Raw genomic sequence first — 20,441 nt, 5'->3', positions numbered from 1 at the left:
GGACATGAGTTTGAACAAGCTCCAGGAGATGGTGAACGACAGGGAAACCTGGCGTGCTGCAGTCCATGGGTTGGACACGACTTAGCAACTGAACAACAACAAAAAAACCTGACAGTAAATAAAAAGAATACATCGTGAACAGGTTGGGTTTACCCCAGAAATAAAAGGTTGACCCAACATTCAAAGAAATCAATGTAGTTCAGTGTGTCAGCATAGAAAAGAAAAACAATCATCTCAAAAACTGCAGAAAACCACCTTTTGACTATACCAACTACTACTAGATTACATGCTTTAAAAGGGTGACTACTATGGTATGTAAATTAGATCTCAAAAATTTTCTGCCAGAAATGTGCAGAAAAATCATCTGAGACAGTTCCAACACCCATTTATGGTTTAAAAAAAACTTCCGCAATTTAGGAATAGAAAGGATCCTCAACCAAAAAGCCTGCGACTAACATCACATGAATGATGAAGACTGTTTTCCCCTAAGATTGGGAACAAAACAGTCCTGTCCAGTGTTGTGTTTGAGGCCACTGTACAATAAGATTTTCTGTTTGTTTTTTTTTTTTGTAAAATGGCCTTAGATTGGGAATGAATAAATAGGACAGTGTCTATTTGTGGATGGTGTGATGTGATTGCCTATATAAGAAAAGTCAAAGGATCTTAATAAAAAGGTACTAGGATTAACAAGTGCATTTAGTAATATTAGTATGCAAAAGTATGTTTCTACATAGCAATGAACATTTAGAAACTGAAATTCTAAAATTACCATTTATAGCAGCACAACAAAACATGAAACATAACAAAAACATGTACAAGATCTGTATGTGAAACAAAAACATTGATTTTTAAAAATGAAGATCTTCTATATAAATATATAATTTTCATGGTTTGGAAGTCAATATTACGATATCATTTCTCCTCAGCCTATAGATTCAACATAACTCCAGTGAGAATCCCATAAGGAATTTTTGTAACAACAAGCTGATTATAAAATTTACACGGAAAGGTACAACTAGAATAGCCAAACATTTTTTATAAAAGAACAAAGTTGGAAGACTCCTGCCTGACTTCAGGAATTATATAAGGCTAATCAAGGTAATGTGGTATTGATGAAAGACCCATGGATCAAGGCAACAGAATACAGAGGCCAGAAATAGATTCATATTTATGTGGTCAGTTTTTGCCAAGGGATCAAAGGTAATTTACTGGAAAAAGAACAGTCCTTTTAACAAATGGTGCTGGGATACCATCAGTATGTAAAAATATGAAGTACCACACATGGAAGTCAACTGAAAATGGATCATAACCTAAATGCAAAACCTAAAACTGGAAAATATCTACAAGAAAACAGGAAGAAAAATCTGGGACTGGTTTAGACAAAGATTTCTTAGATAAGAAACTAAGAAGTATGATCCCTAGAAAAATCAATAAATTAGACTAAAATTAATGTCTTCTTCAAAACATGGTAAAGTAAAAGTCACATCCTAACCTTAAAAAATTGTGAACCACTCACTATGTTGTACACTTGCAACTTCAACTATACATCAACTTTACCTCAATCAAATTTTAAAAGCCATGGACTGGGAGAAGATATTTGCAAGATACATCTAATAATGTACTTTTATCCAGAATATTTAACTAACTTACTGTTAGTTTTTATTTCTTAACTGTTTTCAATAAGAAAACAACCTTCCTTAAAATAGAGGCAAAAGACTTGAACAGACATTTCACCGAAGATGACAGTGAATGGCATATAAGCCTATGCAAAGATGTTCAGCATCATTAGAAAGGTGTTCAGTCATTAGAAAAAGAAATGAAAGCCACAATGAAATACCATGGCACACCCATTAGAACGGCTGATTCAAAACAGAACCCTGATAATAGCAAATGCTGGGGAGGAAGTAGAGAACTAGAACTTTTCATATATTTCTGGTTAATGTACTGCATGGTACATCACAGCAAAAGATAGTTTGTTACAATGTAAAACATATACCATGTGACCCACTGTACGAATACAACACAGTTTTTATATATCCACTCATGAGTTGGACATTTGGACTTTTTCACTTTTTAGCTGTTTTAATGCTGCTGTGAAATTTGTACATTTCTCTTGGGTATATGCCCATTGGTAGAATTGCTGGGTCATCTGGCAATTCTATGTTTAACCTTCTGAAGAACTGCTAGGCTGTTTTCCAAAGGATGTGCATTCCTACCAACAATGTATGAGGGTTCCGGTTTCTCCACATTCTTGCCAATGCCTGTTATCTTTTTTATTACAGCCATCCTAGTGGGTGTGAAGTGGTATCTCATTGTGGTTTTGATTTGCATTTCCCAAAAGGCTAGTGATGTTGAGCACATATTCACGTATATCTCCTTTGAAGAATAACTTCGTATTCTTGACCCATTTAGAAAACTGGGTGGTTTTATCCTTTATTATTATTTGTATACTCAGATACAAGTCCTTTACCAGACACATGATTTGGAAAATGTTTCTATAGCTTGTCTTTTACTTTCTTGATGGGTGTCCTTTAAAGCACAAAGTTTCCCATTTTGATGAAGTTTTTGCTTGTACTTTTGGTGTCCTAAGAAGCTATTGCTGAATCCAAGTCTCCACTATTTTAATCTGAGAGTTGTTTTACCTCTTACATTTGTGTCTTTGCTCCATTTAGAGTTAACGTTTGCACGTGTATATCCAGTTATTCCAGCACTATCTGTTGAAAGTAGGAAGGATACATTTCTGAATATTTGTTTTCTCTGAAGAAGAGAAAGAACAAGGGTGCTGAGTAGAAACTGTAAACTGTTAATTACCCTAATCAAGTATGAACAGAAAGTTCACTGTGAAGAGTATCATATCAAGTAAATCTGACATCAGACTTGGAACACCGCACTAAGGCAAGAACAATTAACTGTGTTAGTGGCAGTGATGGAAAAATTCTTGTCTTCAGGGTTTGTCCAGTTTATACCCAGCACTTAAATAAATGCAAAACACTATTTTAATAAATTACAGAAGACATGGGTCAGATGTAACAGCGAGAACATAAGACACTACAGATATGAACCTAGTTTTAAGCAAAAATAAGTACAAAACTTGACTTTATATAAGCAATAAGTTAAAGGTGGTGACATAAACAGGCTTCCTTTAAATAAGATTTATCCTGGTGCATCTAAACTCATTCTACTGCAAACAAAACCAAACCCACAGTATTCAGACTTCCTAGAAATATCTCCTTATAAAATGCAATACAGGACAATTCTGGTTACAGTTCAAAACTGAAGCCTTTGTTTGAGGTAGACCCAGCAGAAATATATCAAAATATACTATTTATGGGGAATTTCAATTAATAAAACTGAAGTTTTACCTGTCCTTAATCTTTTATAACTTTGTTTTCATATTAACTGTAGTCTATGAACATTAATGACAATAAGAGATATTTTACATACACAGGTGAATAATGTGTGTTCATTTTTTTTTCCATTTAAATACCATTTCTGAAAGTACATATAACTATATGTTATCATATTTTATCTTTTCAGATCTGGATATGAGAGAACAGAGAAAATTGTTCTTAGTGTGTTTTCATCTTCAGATTATTTAAGCTTCTACCAAATTTCTGAAAAATCTCATTATATGATTAAGACAAACTTTTTCATACTCTCCCAACTGACTGTTTTTTCCCCAACTGATTTATCACATATGAAACAACAGTATTCCAAACTGAAAATGTTTCATTATTATCCTCTTCAGAAGAAGTTAAACAAAGGCTTCTTTTCATTCTCTGATGAGCACTGTGCTCCTCCAATAGGAGTCAAGTACCCACTTTATTCAGAGTAGTAGTATGAAGTCCAGACAAATGGGCTGTGAAAATTACATCACCTGCATACTCCCCAGACAACATTTCCAAGCTTGGTTGTAGCACAAGGAATCGTCCATTTCATGGCTCATGTGTTTGTTTACCTTCTGCCTAATAGAGTTTAATTATTTCTATTTAAAGGTACCCCAGCAAAAGGATTTTTGTAGTGTTTGGTATTTAACTTGGCTTAATTTTCATGTGTAAGTAAACTATATTCACAGTTTGATAGGTATTCTGATTAACAGTCTTCTTTTTTTTTCAGGTGTTATTCTTAAGAGTTGTAGACCAAATCTCTTTCTGGGAATGTAGTCTTTATAAAAGGAGTCAATGGTTTAGTAACTCCTTTGTCATTATTCTCACCTTTTAAAACTTTTATTGGAGGATAACTGTTTTACAATATTGTGCTCGTTTCTGCCATTCTCACTTGTTTTTAAAATATGTCCAGTTGATTACTCGGTTGGATAGTGGTAAATTCAAACACAGCACCTGTTAGCTAGTCTGTTCTTACTGACTTCTCACTTTTTACTTTTTAGGTAACTCTGAAATGCAAGCCCTACCAAATTCCATGCAGATTTGATAACGTGCATAATAGAAATTCCTAAGACATAAACACAAACTTGTCCACTGTGCAGAATTTGTAAAATATTGTCAGTTGAATTTTAAAATAAATGTTGGCCAATTATTTTTAATAAAAATGTTAATATATTTTAGGTCCTTCATTTGAATGGGTATCTGTTGTTCCTTAGCAAATGTCTGAATTTATTGGTATTGGCAAAACTTGAACATCTGTAATTCTGTGAAGATGACCAGTATTTCCTTGACAAAGTTTTCAACTCAATTCTTTCTGAGTGGTGTTTTAAGGAGTACTGAGTTATATCTTTAGCTCTGATCTTTAAGAAACAGATTATGATATTCTTTAGTAACTTTACAAAGTGATTGATGGCATATACTTCTCCATCAAAGAGATGCTCATCTAACTCTACAAAAAGATAAATGTGCCCAGAAAGCTCATATAATATTTTCTGTTGAAGGTAACATTCCCTCTGTTTGGGAAGCAGTGGTTCATGAACTGTCGGTTTTGAATGGGTTCTCACAACTCGCTCACAAGTATTTATGACTCGGCACAAACTTTCAGAAGGGAAATGCACACCATTCTCCTTTTTAACACATAACAGGGATCCAATCTTAGAGGCTTTGAGATCCGATGCGTACAGTGCACTGAGGCAGTCCTCGCATGTTAAAAGAGCTGATAACTTATTGGCAATATAACCAGCGCAAGAGGTGAGATTTCGCCTACGAACTGACAGGTCTAGTAATGCCTCACTTAGCAAACAGTCAGACCAGTCTGGGCAAATATCCTCTTTGTAAAAAAGACTCTCTATAACGCTGACACCATACTCACGCTGAACTGTCCCGAGGGCCAGGTCTGTCCTTCGAGCAATTGAAATGTCAAGGCTGCTTACTTCACTTAGAAAGACCTCATCTTGCAATCTGTGTCTCGTCTCCAAATTATGGTAGGCTTTCTGGAATGCCATGCAGGTAGGGTTAGAAGTGGTTACTGATACCTGTCTGAGCATCTTTAGAAATAATTCCAGATGATCCTGACTGAATTTGTACATCAGGAGATAGGGGAAAGGCATGACTTTGGGGAAAACATAATTTTGGTAGAGCCATTTTAAGCTCTCAGCATTAAGCAAAAATCCCAGGAATCCCAGTTTTCGCTTACCTTTAAGGATTTGATTATTGCTAGTGTCAGATAATGTAACAAAAATAGTCTTGGCTTCAGTTAACACATGGTTGATTTTATTAAAAGTTTCAGGTAATAGAGGTCCTTTAAATCCCTTTCCATAAAAGTTCCTACTATTAAAAATGTCAAACAGATTGTTAATTAAGCGTAAGAAGTGGATGGTACCAACACAGTTCTGAAAAGAAGGCAGGCCTAATGATAGCAAACACTCTAGTGCCCTGACCACGCTCTCACTGAAGACTTGGGCAGCACAATTCGTTTTTAGTATGTGGTTCTTCAGATTTGCAAGTTTTCTTGGGATTCTCTCCATGTGTGATAATTCCTGTTCCTCTAGCGCTGCTAACTCCACAAGGTGCTGCCAATGTGCTGTGCCATTGATAAACTGAATGCTTTGGAAATTCTGAAATGCATTTCTTATTAATTTAAGCAAGTGGCAAGAATCAAAGAAGTAGGCAATCTGTTGGCTGGAAGATGAAGGATGCTGAAATGTACACTTCGTGTTGTCTCCGTCGAGATGTATCCCCAGGGCCTTTGCCATCTGAACGCTGTGAGCTGAGGCATCTGACGTGACAGCCAGCACCGTGATCCCTATGTCACTTAGTCTGCCAATCGTCAGACGAAGCAGCTGAGCTTGCAAATATCCAGAGGCCCTGCTTACAAAAAAATAACCAAGAGGTGTACTCCAGTGACCAGAAATACCCACTGCCGTGAGCAAAATAGTTTCTGAGGCGAGTGGCATTTCATCAGCATCAAGTGTGCCAAGACCGAAGTCCATAAACCCTTGCAGATGGTGACTGCTGGGGTCCCACTGAAGCTGCTGTGTGAGAGACAGACCTTTAATCATCAGTGAACAAGACTGATATCGCTGGTCTCCATTCTCTACTTTTTGCTGAAGAAAAGAAAAAATGTTGCTGTTGAAACCTGGACCAGGTTTGCATTTGGACAGCCATCTAGAAAATGTAAAAGATGAAAAATAATAAGACACAGAAGAAGACGGACTTTCCTGGTGGTCTAGTGGCTAAGACTCCCCGCTCCGAGTGTAGGGGGCCTGGGTTTGATCCCTGGTCAGGGAACTGATCCCACGTGCTACAGCTAAGACATGGTGCAGCCAAATATTTTTTTAAAAACCGCTAATGAAGACATTAAAAAAGGGGAAATGCCTTAAATGGTTCTAAAGTAGCCTCAACTCCCTGTTGAAATAAAGGCAAGTAGCCAAATTGTACTGACACTTTCAAGCATATATTCCTATTGTGACCATAAAACAGTAAGATAATGGAGAAACTAGAGTGTGTGCACTCAGTTGCTCAGTCGTGTCCAGCTCTGCAACCCAAAGGACAGGCACCTCTGTCTACGAAATTTTCCAGGCAAGAATAATGTAGTGGGTTGCCGTTTCCTCCTCCAGGGGATTTTCCCGACCAGGGATCGAACCAGCATCTGTTGCACCTCCTGCATTGGGCAGGCGGATTCTTTACCACTGTGCCACCTGGGGAGCCCCAGTAGAGAAACTTAAAAAAAACAGAACAGCATTTTTAAGACGCAAACATACCACAAAATAATTTTAAACTTCTTATTCACTTAAAAGAAGTGTACAAATCAATTACCTAGTTTGTTCTAATTCATGTGTTTATAATTTAGATGATAAACCAGCCTTCCCTGTATATTCACTGAAATGAGAAAATTGTAGAGGGAGAAGAAAACTTTGAGAAATCTAGTACATCTACCCCATTTTATAGATGAGGAGATAGTGAGGCAGCTGCTGTGCTATGCTGAGTTGCTCAGCCGTGTCCGACTCTTTGCAACCCCGTGAACTGTGGCCCGCCAGGCACCTCTGTCCATGGGGATTCTCCAGGCAAGAATACTGGAATGAGTTGCCATGCTCTCCTCCAGGGGATCTACCCAACCCAGGGATTGAACTCAGAGGGATAGGGTAAGATGCCTGGCCCATGCTGTGCTGCTGGTCATGCACAAATAGGAAACAGCTTTCCTGAGACCCTCGTTCAGTGCCTTCTTGACTGTCTTTACAGTCAAAGAATTATGCCCTTTGGGACAATTAAGTGTCTGCTTGCTCCCAACAAAAGCACCTATACTATGATATTTATCTTGGGAGTTTGGTTTGTTTTTTATCTTGGCTGCACCGGGTCTTCGTTGCTGCCCGAGGGCTTCCTCTAGTTGCAGAGTGGGGGCTGCTCCTTGTTGCACGGCACGGGCTTCTCACGGTGGTGGCTCCGACGCTGCAGAGCACCAGCTCTAGGTGCACGTGTTCAGTGCTCGTGGGCCGCAGGCTTCGTCACCCTGCAGCACGTGGGATCCTGGACCAGGGATCGGACCCATGTCCCCTGCACTGGCAGGCAGATTCTTAGCCACTGGGCCACCAGGGAAGTCTTTTACAGTTTCCTTGACCTTTCCAGGCTGTTGCTAATTGTCTCCTATTACTGTTGGTGACTGTCACTAACTGACAGAATTCTCATCAGTTCTAATTTACCCTACCTTGCTACAGATCAGGAGAGGAAGTAGTCAAGTTTCATAACTGTCTAAAATAAGACTAAATGGATTCTGAGGTAGACTGAAGTGTCTGTCTTTGCTGAAGTTTACTTTTATAACTCTCAAAGGACTTTTTTTAGGTTGAATTTCTGATTCGGGGGCTATATTCTAGGTTGCCAAGATTACTTCCTAGACTAGCCGATCTCTATTTAATTGAAATTTTAAAGTATGTTTCCATAAGTATTTCAGGACAGGGCTTTCCAAATATTTTGCTGCAATCTGAAAGTGTTAGTTGCTCAGTCGTGTGTGACTCTTTGTGACCCCGTGGACTGTAGCCCGCCAGACTCCTCTGTCCACGGACTTCTCCAGGCAAGAATACTGGAGTGGGTAGCCATTCCCTTCTCCAGGGGATCTTCCAGACCCAGGGATCAAACCCAGGTCCCCTACATTGCAGGTAAATTGCTGCAACCCAGAATTTTGATAAACAGAATTTACCCTTATTATATGCCATATCCTTACTATATGTATGTGTGCATATAAATGCATATATAAAATTTAATGTGAATTATGACTCACTAAATTGATTTCAAGATGCATTTGAAAGATTTGAAAAACAATTATAGGATGCAAAAGACATACTGTAACTATTTAGAAGGCAAAAAGTATTAATCAGTTGTTTATATTTTAAAATAGGGGAAAATAAGACAATGAGAAAACATATAGTGGCTCTCAACCAGGGTGCTACAATTCACTGGTATGGTGAAAAACCCTTTTCAAGTGTGTCACCAAATTTTAATCAACTGTTTAAAATTTATTCTTTCGCATTAGGATTCTCAAATGAACTCTAAAGATGCTGTGTTACACATACAGTAAGTATATAATGAAACTCTTTAATGCTTCTAAGTAAGAGTTCTAGCTTAAACAGGTTAAAAAAGCTTACGTTCTGGTGAGCCTGCCTTTTAAGTGGAAATCTGAATGATATCTTAATGTCCACAACTACTAGACTAAAGCTTATCTGGCAGAAAGACAAGTGAACTTCATTTTCTTTAAGTTTTTATAACTTAGAGTAGAAATACCCAAACCAGGTTTTCAGAGTTGTAAGGAAGCAACTGATTTCTCTCTCACACCAACTTTTCCCCTGACTCAAAAGTGAAAAAAAAAATTTTTTCTGATTGTATAAAATGATACTTTCATTTTTTTAAAAAAAATGAAATACAAAAAAGTACAAAATGGAAAGTTAAAAAAAAAATCACTGTTAATAGGCGAACTTTATAAAACTAACAGACTCATAGACATAGAAGACAAAAGTATGGATCCCAAAGGCAAAAAGGCAGAAGGGATAAATTAGGAATCTGGAATTAACATATACACACCACTCTATATAAAGCAGATACAAAACAAGAGCCTACTGTACAGCACAGGGAACTACATCCAAAGCCTTGCAATAACCGGTAATGGAAAAGACTCTGAAAAAGAATGTATATACACATATACCTGAATCACTTTGCTGTACACCTGAAACAAAGCCCTGTTCACTGTAAATCAACTGCGTGTGCTAAGTTGCTTCAGTTGTGTCCCACTCTGTGCGACCCTAGGGACTGCAGCCCACCAGGCTTCTCTGTCCATTGGCTTCTCCAGGCAAGAATACTGGAGTGGGTTGCCATGCCCTCCTCCAAGGGATCTTCCCAAATCAACTATACTTCAATATAAATACATAATTTTTTTAAAAAACACTTAATATTTTAAAGACATTCTTCCAGATCTTTTCCTTACATCTGTTCACAATCTTAAATGCCCATCCAGGCATTCTTTCATTCCATAAATATTTATCAAGAGACCACTGTGTTCCAGGCATCCTGCCAGGGCAGGAGGTGTAACAGAGAACCAGACGCAGACCTCGTATTTGAGCAGCTCACAGTCTCACAAGGTAGACAGTGTTTTAAGTACTAAGTATTAAGATTTTAAATACTAAGATTCAGTTCCACGTTGTGTGTGCAAGAGGGTACCTCGGCCAGAATTGGAGGGACAGCAGGATGGGCTTCAGAAAGGATGCGACATCTGATCTGAGTCTGAAGGGTGAGGGCTAACCTCCAGGACTAACAGGGAGAATGGGCATATCAGGCAGATGGAGGAGAAAGTCTCCGAGGCCAGAATCGGCAAGAAATGCCTTATGGAAGGAACATGGACTCTAAGAGGGCAGGGAGGGAGGCAGGAGATGAGTTGCAGAGCCCAGCCTCGTCACAGAGGCTCTGGGAGCCACAGGAAGGAGTTAGCCTACGGTTCCCAGGTAATGGGAGGCCCAGGCAGCAGGAATGTGACTGGTGTAAATTGAACTGCATCTCTCGAAAAAGAGGTATTGTCATGCTGATCCCCAGTTCCTCAGAGTGTGCTCTTACTTGGAGATGGGAATCTTTACTCATCAAGTTAAAATGAGGTCATTAAGGCACACCCAAATTCAGCACGACCGCGTCCTCATAAGAGGAGGGAATGTGGACACGGAAACACATGCGGATAATGGAAGACGACGTGGAGAAACAGGGAGAAGACCACCATCTATATCAGCCAAGGAAAGAGGCCTGGAACAGACCCTCACCTCACAACCGAAGGAACTAACCCTGTCAGCACCTTGATTTTGGACCTCTAGCTTCCAGAAGTGTGAGGCAATGCACTGTTGCCATTTGAACCAAATAAAAATAAAGGGATCTGTAAAACCAGTATTTTGAATAACCGTGAATAGTGAGTATTAAATTTATAAGGCATCACAGTCACTGTGTTTTTTTGCTTCCCACTAAGAGAAAATAATAGGGAATAATAGGGAAGCCTGGTGTGCTGCAGTCCATGGGGTGGCAAAGAGTCAGACATGATTTAGTGACTGAACAACAAGAAGAGAGAATAAACCTATCTATGTATTTTGACCACAGATATTTTTCATAAATCTGTTCTCTGGATAACTGCACTGGCACCAGTGATCTTTGCCTCAAACCAACGGTATCAGTCTAGAACTCTTCTAGATTTTCTAGATTAGTCACATATTAAAACTACTGAAGTATATGAAGTATGCAAAACTACTGAAGTATATTCCACTATTTCAAGATTCAGTTGTTACCACCCAGAGGGTCTCTACCATCTGAAAAATGCAAAGAAATATTGTCAGCCTACATGCCCTCACTCTGCTGATCAAATATCGAGACTGTGATACTATGCAAATACCACCCAGAAGTTTTTAAAAAGAGAAAGACGAAACGAAGAGTATGAATACACACAGCGTTAGTGTATAAACTGCAAGAAAGAACAGTATGTTTTATTTTACATCGAAAAGGTCATTCACTTACGTTCTGAGGATGGAAGAATGAGGCAGCTTAAGAATCTTTCTGACATAATCGTAGACTTTGCTACTGCACAAGTAGAGCGTACATGCAAACTGCTTCATTTCTGCGGAGTACTCAGCTGTTTCTCTCCAGTTATACAACTCCCACTTAAAATCTGTTAAGAGTAAATTTATTCTTTGTGATGAAAAACGTGTACAGTAACATTTTCAGATATAGATCATCGTATTTGGATATAAAAATGTGCTAGGCACCAAAATTCAAATATAATCACATTTTAACTGAGTTGGTTCAGAGGTTACTATCCAGTCTTAGAGACGATCAATTTATCTTGTTCACTGTGGACCATTTCACTAAAAAGAGGGACGAAAAGTGTTTCAACTTGAGTTATTATGTTTTACTATTCATTAGCAGCTTATGTGGATATTTTTGGAGGAACAGGAAAGAAAATGAAATAAATGAGTAAAATTTATTTAAAAAATTATTTTAAAAAATTATTATTAAAATTATTTAAAATTTCCTCTGGATTGTGAGGACATTCATTTGTTTTAGTTTGTTCCTTGGTTATCATTTATTTGAGAGTAAAAATTAGACATGAGAAACATTTTGAGGGATATGATGTACGGCATTAATCAGAATAAACAGACAAATCTTTCCTACCATTGAGAAACAAAATTCTTTGTTCCTGGTGAGGACCCCTATTTATAACCTATATTCCCCTCCTGGAAAAACACAAAATATGCTCCTCCACTGGAGGTATCTACTCCTTTTGACATGCTTCTTTCTTTCTTTCTTTTTTTTTTTTTTTTACACCAGAATGCAAGCCCAAAAATCCCTACTCCTTTCATCAAAGAGTATGTTGGCAATTCTTATGTGGCTGCTGCTACTGCTGCTGCTAAGTCGCTTCAGTCGTGTTACCCCTCTTCAAATATCCTGGTTCACGAAGAAGACTAGACAGTCTTTCAATGGACGTATATATACTCTATAGAGTATTTTAGAAAAAACTTTGGAGACTTACACAATTTTCAGACTCAAAGAGATCTTGCAAATTATCTAGTTCAACTCATTGCAAAAAAGGCTTTAGTGATAAATTATGCAGCAGTTAAAACTGCTTACGAAGAATTTGCAGTGACAAGAGTGTGACTATAAAAAGTGAAAAGGACAATATATGGTATAAGCTATATGATCTTATTTCTGGGTTGTAGGATTATGTGTTATTTTTATCATTTATACATTTCTTGGCTTCTCCTGTAATAAACATAGAATTTTTAAAAATGGACAATTGTAACAAGATTTTGGTGATTATTTTTCAGTTTTCTTATTTATGCTAGAGACTCTTTGGCTAAAGGCATACTTTCATAGGCAATACAAAATAAAAATGTAATGATATTTCATAAAAATTAGGAGCTGTGCAGTAAGTATTGCACAGGTCGTTGGGGAACATACCAGAAAATTGTGCTCGTAGCAGACATTCTGTTTCCTCTGTAAGTAGCTTCTCTTCTATAAGCGCATCAATTAGTTGTAAGCCCTTTCTCTTCTTGATCATCCTGTAGTTTTTTGCAGAAGCAAGTCTCTTTTTGGACACTTGTAGCATCTGCTGCACCTCAGCTAGTTTCTCTGCTCCTCCTGTCAGAGGTCTCTTTAAACTGTAGTTATGGTCTTCAGTAGCAACCTCCTGAGAATTATCAGGAAGTGGCTGTTTGAGGATTTTCTGTCTTGCTTTACCTTTAAGGTGTACACCTTGGAGAACCTAGGACACAAATGGAAAATGAGGTTTATTTTAGAAATTATCACACAATGATTATCTATTAAAATATCACTGAATACAAAGCACTCACCTGGTTGCTGTGGAGAATTAGGTATGAAAGAAAAGGTAATAATCTCTGATTTTTAAAAATGTATAGTCTCCAGGACAATGTACACAAGTTTTTTGGTGGTGGGATCCATACAGAAATAGTAGCATAATGCTGAGTTTCTGAAATTATTCAAGTAACTAGTGAAGGATGTTGATAATTTGGGAAGGTTTTGAGTTGTTCTTTGAAAGAGTAACAACATGGTTAATGAAGGGGACTGGGAAGTTATTTGTGCAGAAGGGAAGGCACAGGACAGAGCATGGGCCCTGGAATTAAGACTCCTGGCTCCCTCACTTAAAGCTGTAATTTAACCTCTATAATCCCTTACCTTTTCATGTATAAAATGTGGATAACAATACAGAGTTGACTTGAGGATACAATAAGCTAATTTACATAAATTGCCTAGTGCACTGCCTGGACCACTGTGAGTCTCAATAAATTGTAACTATTACTGATTTTAAACAAAATCATAAAAGCAAGGCAATTTATCATATATGCAGTGGGTAAGTATTTGTGGTTCCAAAAGAGAATTCAGAGCAGTTAGAGATGCACAAATCAATTAATAAAAAGCTCTTGGAACTTGTAAGTTTGGATGTGACACCAAGTATATTCTTCTGAAAGAGGGAATGAGATAAAACAACAACAACAAGAGATTCCAATGAATAAGAAGATAGGGCAGTGCCAGGATAGAGTAGTTGGGTGACTATATGAAGACTGCAGACAGTGACTGAGTAATATATGAGTGAGTGCGTGACTAAGGGGTAAGAGGATAACATAAAAACAATGAAAAGAAACATAAAAATATAACACCAATACTGGTGATTGACTCATAGAAAATCTTCTATTTCCTGTATACTTCCTTCCATATCAATGCTAATGATTAGGTACATTTCTGGTCAAAATCAATAACATTTTGGGGGAGAGCCAAAATAAAGGGTAGATAATTTCAAAGTATTGGGTTGGCCAAAGAGTTCATTCTTTTTTGTAAGATGGCTCTAACAAAAAAGAGCCATCTTACAAAAAGTTGTCTTTAACCTCATTTGAAACAATTTTGTTAGACTGTTTTGAGACAGCTGTCATATCAGTATGCATTAAAAAAAAAAACCTATCAAAACTGGTGAATTTTTGTGTAGCCATTTTAATATTGAAGGTGGGGCAAAAGCAACAGTTTCAGCATATTACACTTAATTACTGATATTTCAAGAAAGGCAAAAATGCAACTGAAATGCAAAAAAAGATTTGTGCAGTGAATGGAGAAGGTGCTGTGACTGACTGAATGCATCAAAAGTGGTTTGCAAAGTTTTATGCTGCAGGTTTCACTGAATGATGCTCCATGGTCAGGTAGACCAGTTGAAGTTGATAGCAATCAAATCGAGGCATTGAAAACGATCAACATTACACCATATGGGAGATAGCAAACTTACTCAAAACATCCAAATCAAGCACTGGAAATCATCTGCACCAGCCTGGTAATGTTCATCACTTTGATATATGGGTTCTACATAAGTTAAGTGAAAAAAAACCTTGACCATATTTCCACATGTGACAATTCTCTACTGAAATGTAACAAAAACATTCCATTTTGAAGACAAATTGGGATGGGCAATGAAAAGTGGATATTAGACAATAATGCGGAATGGAAGAGACTGTGAGGCAAATGAAATGAACCACCACCAACCACAAAGGCCAGACTTCATCCAAAGAAGGTGATATTGTATGTATGGTGGGTTTGGAAAGTGGTCCTCTATTATGAGCTCCTTCTGGAAAACCAAGTGATTAACCCCAATGAGACCAACTGAAAGCATCTCTCAATGAAAAGCATCTAGAATTACTCAATAGAAAATACACAATCTTCCACCAGGCTAACGGAAGACTGTGTGTTTCTTTAATGACCAGGCAAAGTCTGTTACGGCTTTGTTGGGAAGTTTTGATTCACCTGCTGTATTCACCAGACACTGCACCTTTGGATTTCCAATTATTTCAGTTTTTACAAAGTTACCTTAACAGAAAAAAATTTAATTCCCTGGAATATTGTGAAAGACACTTGCAACAGTTCTTTGCTCAAAAACATAGAAAGTTTTGGGAAGACAGAATTATGAAATTGCCTGGAAAATAGCAGAAGATAATGGAACAAAACAATAAATATGTTACTCAGAGAAGTTCTTGGTGAAATGAAAAATGTGTCTTTTATTTTCACTTAAAAACTAAAGGAACTTTTTGGCCAGCTCAGTATTATGAAAACTGTCTCATATTTAAACAAAACCCTGAATTCTAAGGCTATTTACATTCACTAGTTGATTTTTACGATCATGTCAGTAACCTTTACATATTTCTAGGCATGATTTGCATATATACACCTTCCAAAGCATAATTATTAATACATATGTATTTTAAAAATATTACATAATATTACATATATATTAAAAAAAAACAAAAGTATTGTATTACTGGATTACTTTTTAAGGCCTAGGTTTTTGGTTTTGCTTTTATCTCTGTAAATCCTGACTATAATGTGAGCAGTCTAGACTTTCAGTTTCTATAAAATTGAATTTTGTTTACACCTAGATTTAAGTACCTTGTATAGAGAAACGGAAGGCACAGCTCCTTTTTTCAGCTTTCTTCTTATGCCATATGACTCAAAGTCACTTTCTTGAAAATGTTTGGAACATAGCATAGCACCTGGTCCTGGGATCCAAATCTTTTTGCTTCTGGGGTCCATACGATTCACAGCCCTGATCCATTTTGAGCGCTGAATAGTATCAGTTGGAAATCTACAGCAATCATATTAAAGTTCCGTTAACATGAAAACATCAGAGTAATACTACAGCATTATTTATTACACAAACCCATTTATTATTTAATGGCTTCACATAAACACTAAGTCCAGCTAAAAGTTTAACTCACTTGATCTGATTTCATTTTTCTAAGTTCTTTGACTTTTTAAATCCAAAAGCTCAGTATCAAAGTGATCTCATCTGTTACAACTTATATGTGGACAATTCTCACATTTAATATCCTGCACATTCTATCTGCACAGCGTACACTTAACAGAATCTACTCAAATTTAACATGTGTCTTTCCCTTACTGTGGCAATTTTAAACTATATCCACAGAGTCTTTGGTATGCCCCCTTTCAAGGGGTGGAGCCTATTTCCCTCCCCTTGAGTATGAGCTGGAGTTTGTGATTTGCTTCTAAAGAATATTTAAAAAGCAGAGGTGATAATGGGCTATAAGAGTAGCTCAGGAAAAAATACTGAAGATTTGTCTTCCTTGCTCTATTGAATGGTTTTTCTTTGGGGGAAGTTACCTGCCATATCATAAGCAGCCCTGTGGAGAGTCCACTTGGCTAGAAACTTGAATTCTCCAGTCAAAGACCACATGAGAGAGCCTTTTTGAAAGGATATCCTTCGGCCTCAATCAAGGCTTCAAGTGACTGCAGTCTTGGCTAACATTCTGACTGCAATCTTATGAAACTCCCAGTCATACCCAGTTAATCCACTCCACAATTCCTGACCCTCAGAAATTTTGTGAGAAAACAGATGCTTCTGATGAATTTTGAGGAAATTCATTACTAAACAGTAGAAAACAAGTAGAAAAATCCGCTGGATCACAGAAAAAGCAAGCAAATACCAGAAAAACTTCTGCTTCTGCTTCACTGACTATGCTAAAGCCTTTGACTGTGTGGATCACAACAAACTGGAAAATTCTTAAGAGATGGGACTATCAGACCACCTGACCTGCCTCAAGAGAAACCTGTATGCAGGTCAAAAAGCAATAGTTAGAATCAGACAAGAAACAACAGACTGGTTCCAAACTGGGAAAGGATCACATCAAGGCTCTATATTGTCACTCTGCTTATTTAACTTATATGCAGAATACATCATCCGAAACGGCAGACTGGATGAACCACAAGCTGGAATCAAGACTGCCAGGAGAAATATCAACTACCTTAGAAATGCAGGTGATACCACCCTAATGGGAGAAAGTGAAGAGGACCTAAATAGCCTCTTGATGAGGGTGAAAGGAGAGTGAAAAAGCTGGCTTAAAACTTAACATTCAAAAACCAAAGATGATGACATCCAGTCTTATCACACCAAGGGAAATAGACTGGAGAAAAAATGGAAACAGCAACAGACTTTATTTTCTTGGGCTCCAAAATCACTGCAGATGGTGACAGCCATGAAATTAAAAGACGCTTGCTTCTTCGAAGAAAAGCTACAACAAACCTAGACAGCGTATTAAAAAGACATCACTTTGCTGACAGAGGTCCATGTACTCACAGCTATGGTTTTTCCAGTGGTCATGTATGGATGTGAGAATTGGACCATAAAGAACTGGTGCTTTTGAACTGTGGTGCTGGAGAAGACTCTTGAGAGTCCCTTGGACTGCAAGGAGATCCAACCAGTCAATTGTAAAGGAAATCAACCCTGAATATTCATCTGAAGGACTGATAGGGAAGCTCCAATACTTTGGCCACCTGATGTGATGAGCTGACTCACTGGAAAAGACCCGGATGCTGGGAAAGACTGAAGGCAAGTGGAAAAGGGGATGACAGAGGATGAGATGGTTGGACAGTATCATCGACTCTACTGACATGAGTTTGAAGAAACTCCAGGAGATGGTGAAGGATAGGGAATCCTGGCGTGCTGCAGTCTATGGGGTTGCAAAGAGTTGGACACGACTTAGCAACTAAACAACAAAAGAAAACAAGTACATTTCCTACACTCAGTTTTTCTATTTTATTTTGAAAGGACAACTTTTTCCTACCCTTGAACATAAAAACTACCTTGCATTTTTCTACTTGTCAATCCCAGCCAAATTATTATATTCAGAAATGAGTGAGGGAAAAAACTCATGAGATTAATGTAATGAAAATCACAGAACTGCTCTTTCTGCACCTTCTTCTTTATCTTGGAGACAGATCGACAGGTATCACTCTTACATATTTTAACTCATGCTTCAAAGCACACAGTTGTAAAGAACTGAAACTGGTAAAAAAAAAAAAAGTTTCATTTCCTCAGCTAATTTTGTTAGGGAAATGATATGTCAAAATGGCAAAACATAATTCTGAGATACTCTCTCAATCACTTTCAGAAACAACACTGAGTTGGAAAACCTGCATTTAAGCCTCAATTCCCTTTTATCAGCCATGTGGTATTAGATAAATCGCTCAATCTATCAGCTTCCTCCAGGGCGGCAGTAAGAGTATATGACACAGATGTGTTCAGAAGCACTCTGTAAATGGAAAGGTACCATCTAAAGTTTGTTCTTCGTTAGGAACAACTAATTCCACTTTGGGGATTTTTTATCTTATTGTTCCAGGAAAATGATGCTACACAATCACGAGAGAATGTACAGGGAATTATTTTCCAATAAAGAAAGGCACATCTCTTTTCACTGGGGTTTCTTAATGATGGTACGTGTTTGTGAGGCAACATTTCCAGACTGAGTGTAGTCTCTCAACAAGTCAGGGACCATCAAAAGTTGGCTGGTCTACCAAGTTACATTACTAGCCTGATTTTCTGATGCAAAGCTTCCCAACTGGCACACCTGGAGAGCACAGCTATCAACCCCCTTAGCCCATGGGTTGGGCCTGGGCCACCTGGAGCTCTTGAAGTAGTTACATTAAGCCAGTCCCAAACAGCTTTCTAGGTTTGTAGGTTTCTGATGTGTAAAATGACATGGAAAAGGCTGGTAAATACTGTAGTCTAACCAGCATGATTCTTGATGAAAGTGAAAGAGAGGAGAGTGAAAAAGTTGGCTTAAAGCGCAACATTCAGAAAACGAAGATCATGGCATCCGGTCCCATCACTTCATGGCAAATAGATGGGGAAACACTGCAAACAGTGTCAGAGTTTATTTTTTTGGGCTCCAAAATCACTGCAGATGGTGACTACAGCCATGAAATTAAAAGACGCTTATTACTTGGAAGAAAAGTTATGACCAACCTAGATAGTATATTCAAAAGCAGAGACATTCCTTTGCCAACTAAGGTCCGTCTGGTCAAGGCTATGGTTTTTCCAGTGGTCATGTATGGATGTGAGAGTTGGACTGTGAAGAAGGCTGAGCGCCGAAGAATTGATGCTTTTGAACTGTGGTGTTGGAGAAGACTCGAGAGTCCCTTGGACTGCAAGGAGATCCAACCAGTCCATTCTGAAGGAGATCAACCCTGTGATTTCTTTGGAAGGAATGATGCTAAAGCTGAAGCTCCAGTACTTTGGCCACCTGATGCAAAGAGCTGACTCATTGGAAAAGACTCTGATGCTGGGAGGGATTAGGGGCAGGAGGAGAAGGGGACGACCCAGGATGAGATGGCTGGATGGCATCATGGACTCGATGGATGTGAGTCTGAGTGAACTCCGGGAGATGGGGATGGACAGGGAGGCCGGCGTGCTGCAATTCATGGGGTCACAAAGAGTCGGACACGACTGAGCAACTGAACTGAACTGAACTGAACCAGCATGATTGAGTTCTGGACAAAAATAAATTGGTATTAACAACTGATAATACTTTTAAAGCATTTACCTTGTGTTTTGTATGTTTTAAAGACATTTTTAGTCTCAAAAAAAAAAAAAAAGGGCTCGGTAAGACAGGTTTTTATCCTTTTACAGAAGATGAAACCAAGACTGGAGCAGCCAAGTTTAGCCATCAGTAAACAGTCAGTTAAAATTGGAATTCAGGAACTTCCCCAGTGGTCCAGTAGCTAAGACTCTGCTCCCAAAGTAGGGGGCCTTGATTCCATCCCTGGACAGGGAACTATATCCCACATGCTCCAACTAGGAGTTGCAAAGACACAACTAAAGATCCCACATGCTGCAACTAAGACCAGGAGCTCCTGTGTCACAGCTATGACCCAGAGCAGCCAAATAAATAACATTTACAAGCAAATAGATTAACTAATCAAATAAAACTGCAATCCAGAGGTCCCTAGTCTAAAGCCACCTCTCCAAGTGAAGGTCACTTATTCGTGTCCAACTCTTTGCGACCCCATGGAATTCTCCAGGCCAGAATACTGGAGTGGGTAGCCTTTCCCTTCTCCAGGGGATCTTTCCAACCCAGGGACGGAACCCAGGTCTCCCGCATTGCAGGCGGGTTCTTTACCAGAAAAATTCTAAACCAATCACCATCTCATATACAAAATAATGAATTGGCTTACACTGTAACACAGAATCCATTTTCT

At 38.2% G+C, this 20,441-nt stretch overlaps 1 protein-coding gene across 2 annotated transcripts in view; it reads right to left on the bottom strand.

The window, feature by feature from the left end:
* Window positions 1-2,439: 2,439 nt before the first annotated feature.
* THAP9 (THAP domain containing 9) overlaps window positions 2,440-20,441 on the bottom strand; it is a 34,012-nt gene continuing 16,010 nt past the window's right edge. The window contains exons 3-6 of one of the 2 annotated variants that reach the window (XM_069594520.1): window positions 15,837-16,032; window positions 12,855-13,158; window positions 11,415-11,565; window positions 2,440-6,551 (exon numbers count right to left, since the gene is read on the bottom strand). In XM_069594520.1, coding sequence (XP_069450621.1) covers window positions 4,571-6,551; window positions 11,415-11,565; window positions 12,855-13,158; window positions 15,837-16,032 — 2,632 coding nt within the window. In that variant the 3' untranslated portion in view covers window positions 2,440-4,570. The remainder of the gene's footprint in view (window positions 6,552-11,414; window positions 11,566-12,854; window positions 13,159-15,836; window positions 16,033-20,441) is intronic. The other variant, XM_069594521.1, reaches the window with a different exon arrangement.

The sequence above is a fragment of the Ovis canadensis genome, chromosome 6, assembly GCF_042477335.2.
Source record: "Ovis canadensis isolate MfBH-ARS-UI-01 breed Bighorn chromosome 6, ARS-UI_OviCan_v2, whole genome shotgun sequence".
Taxonomy (NCBI): Eukaryota; Metazoa; Chordata; class Mammalia; order Artiodactyla; family Bovidae; genus Ovis; species Ovis canadensis.
This window is presented reverse-complemented; position numbering and strand designations above follow the sequence as displayed.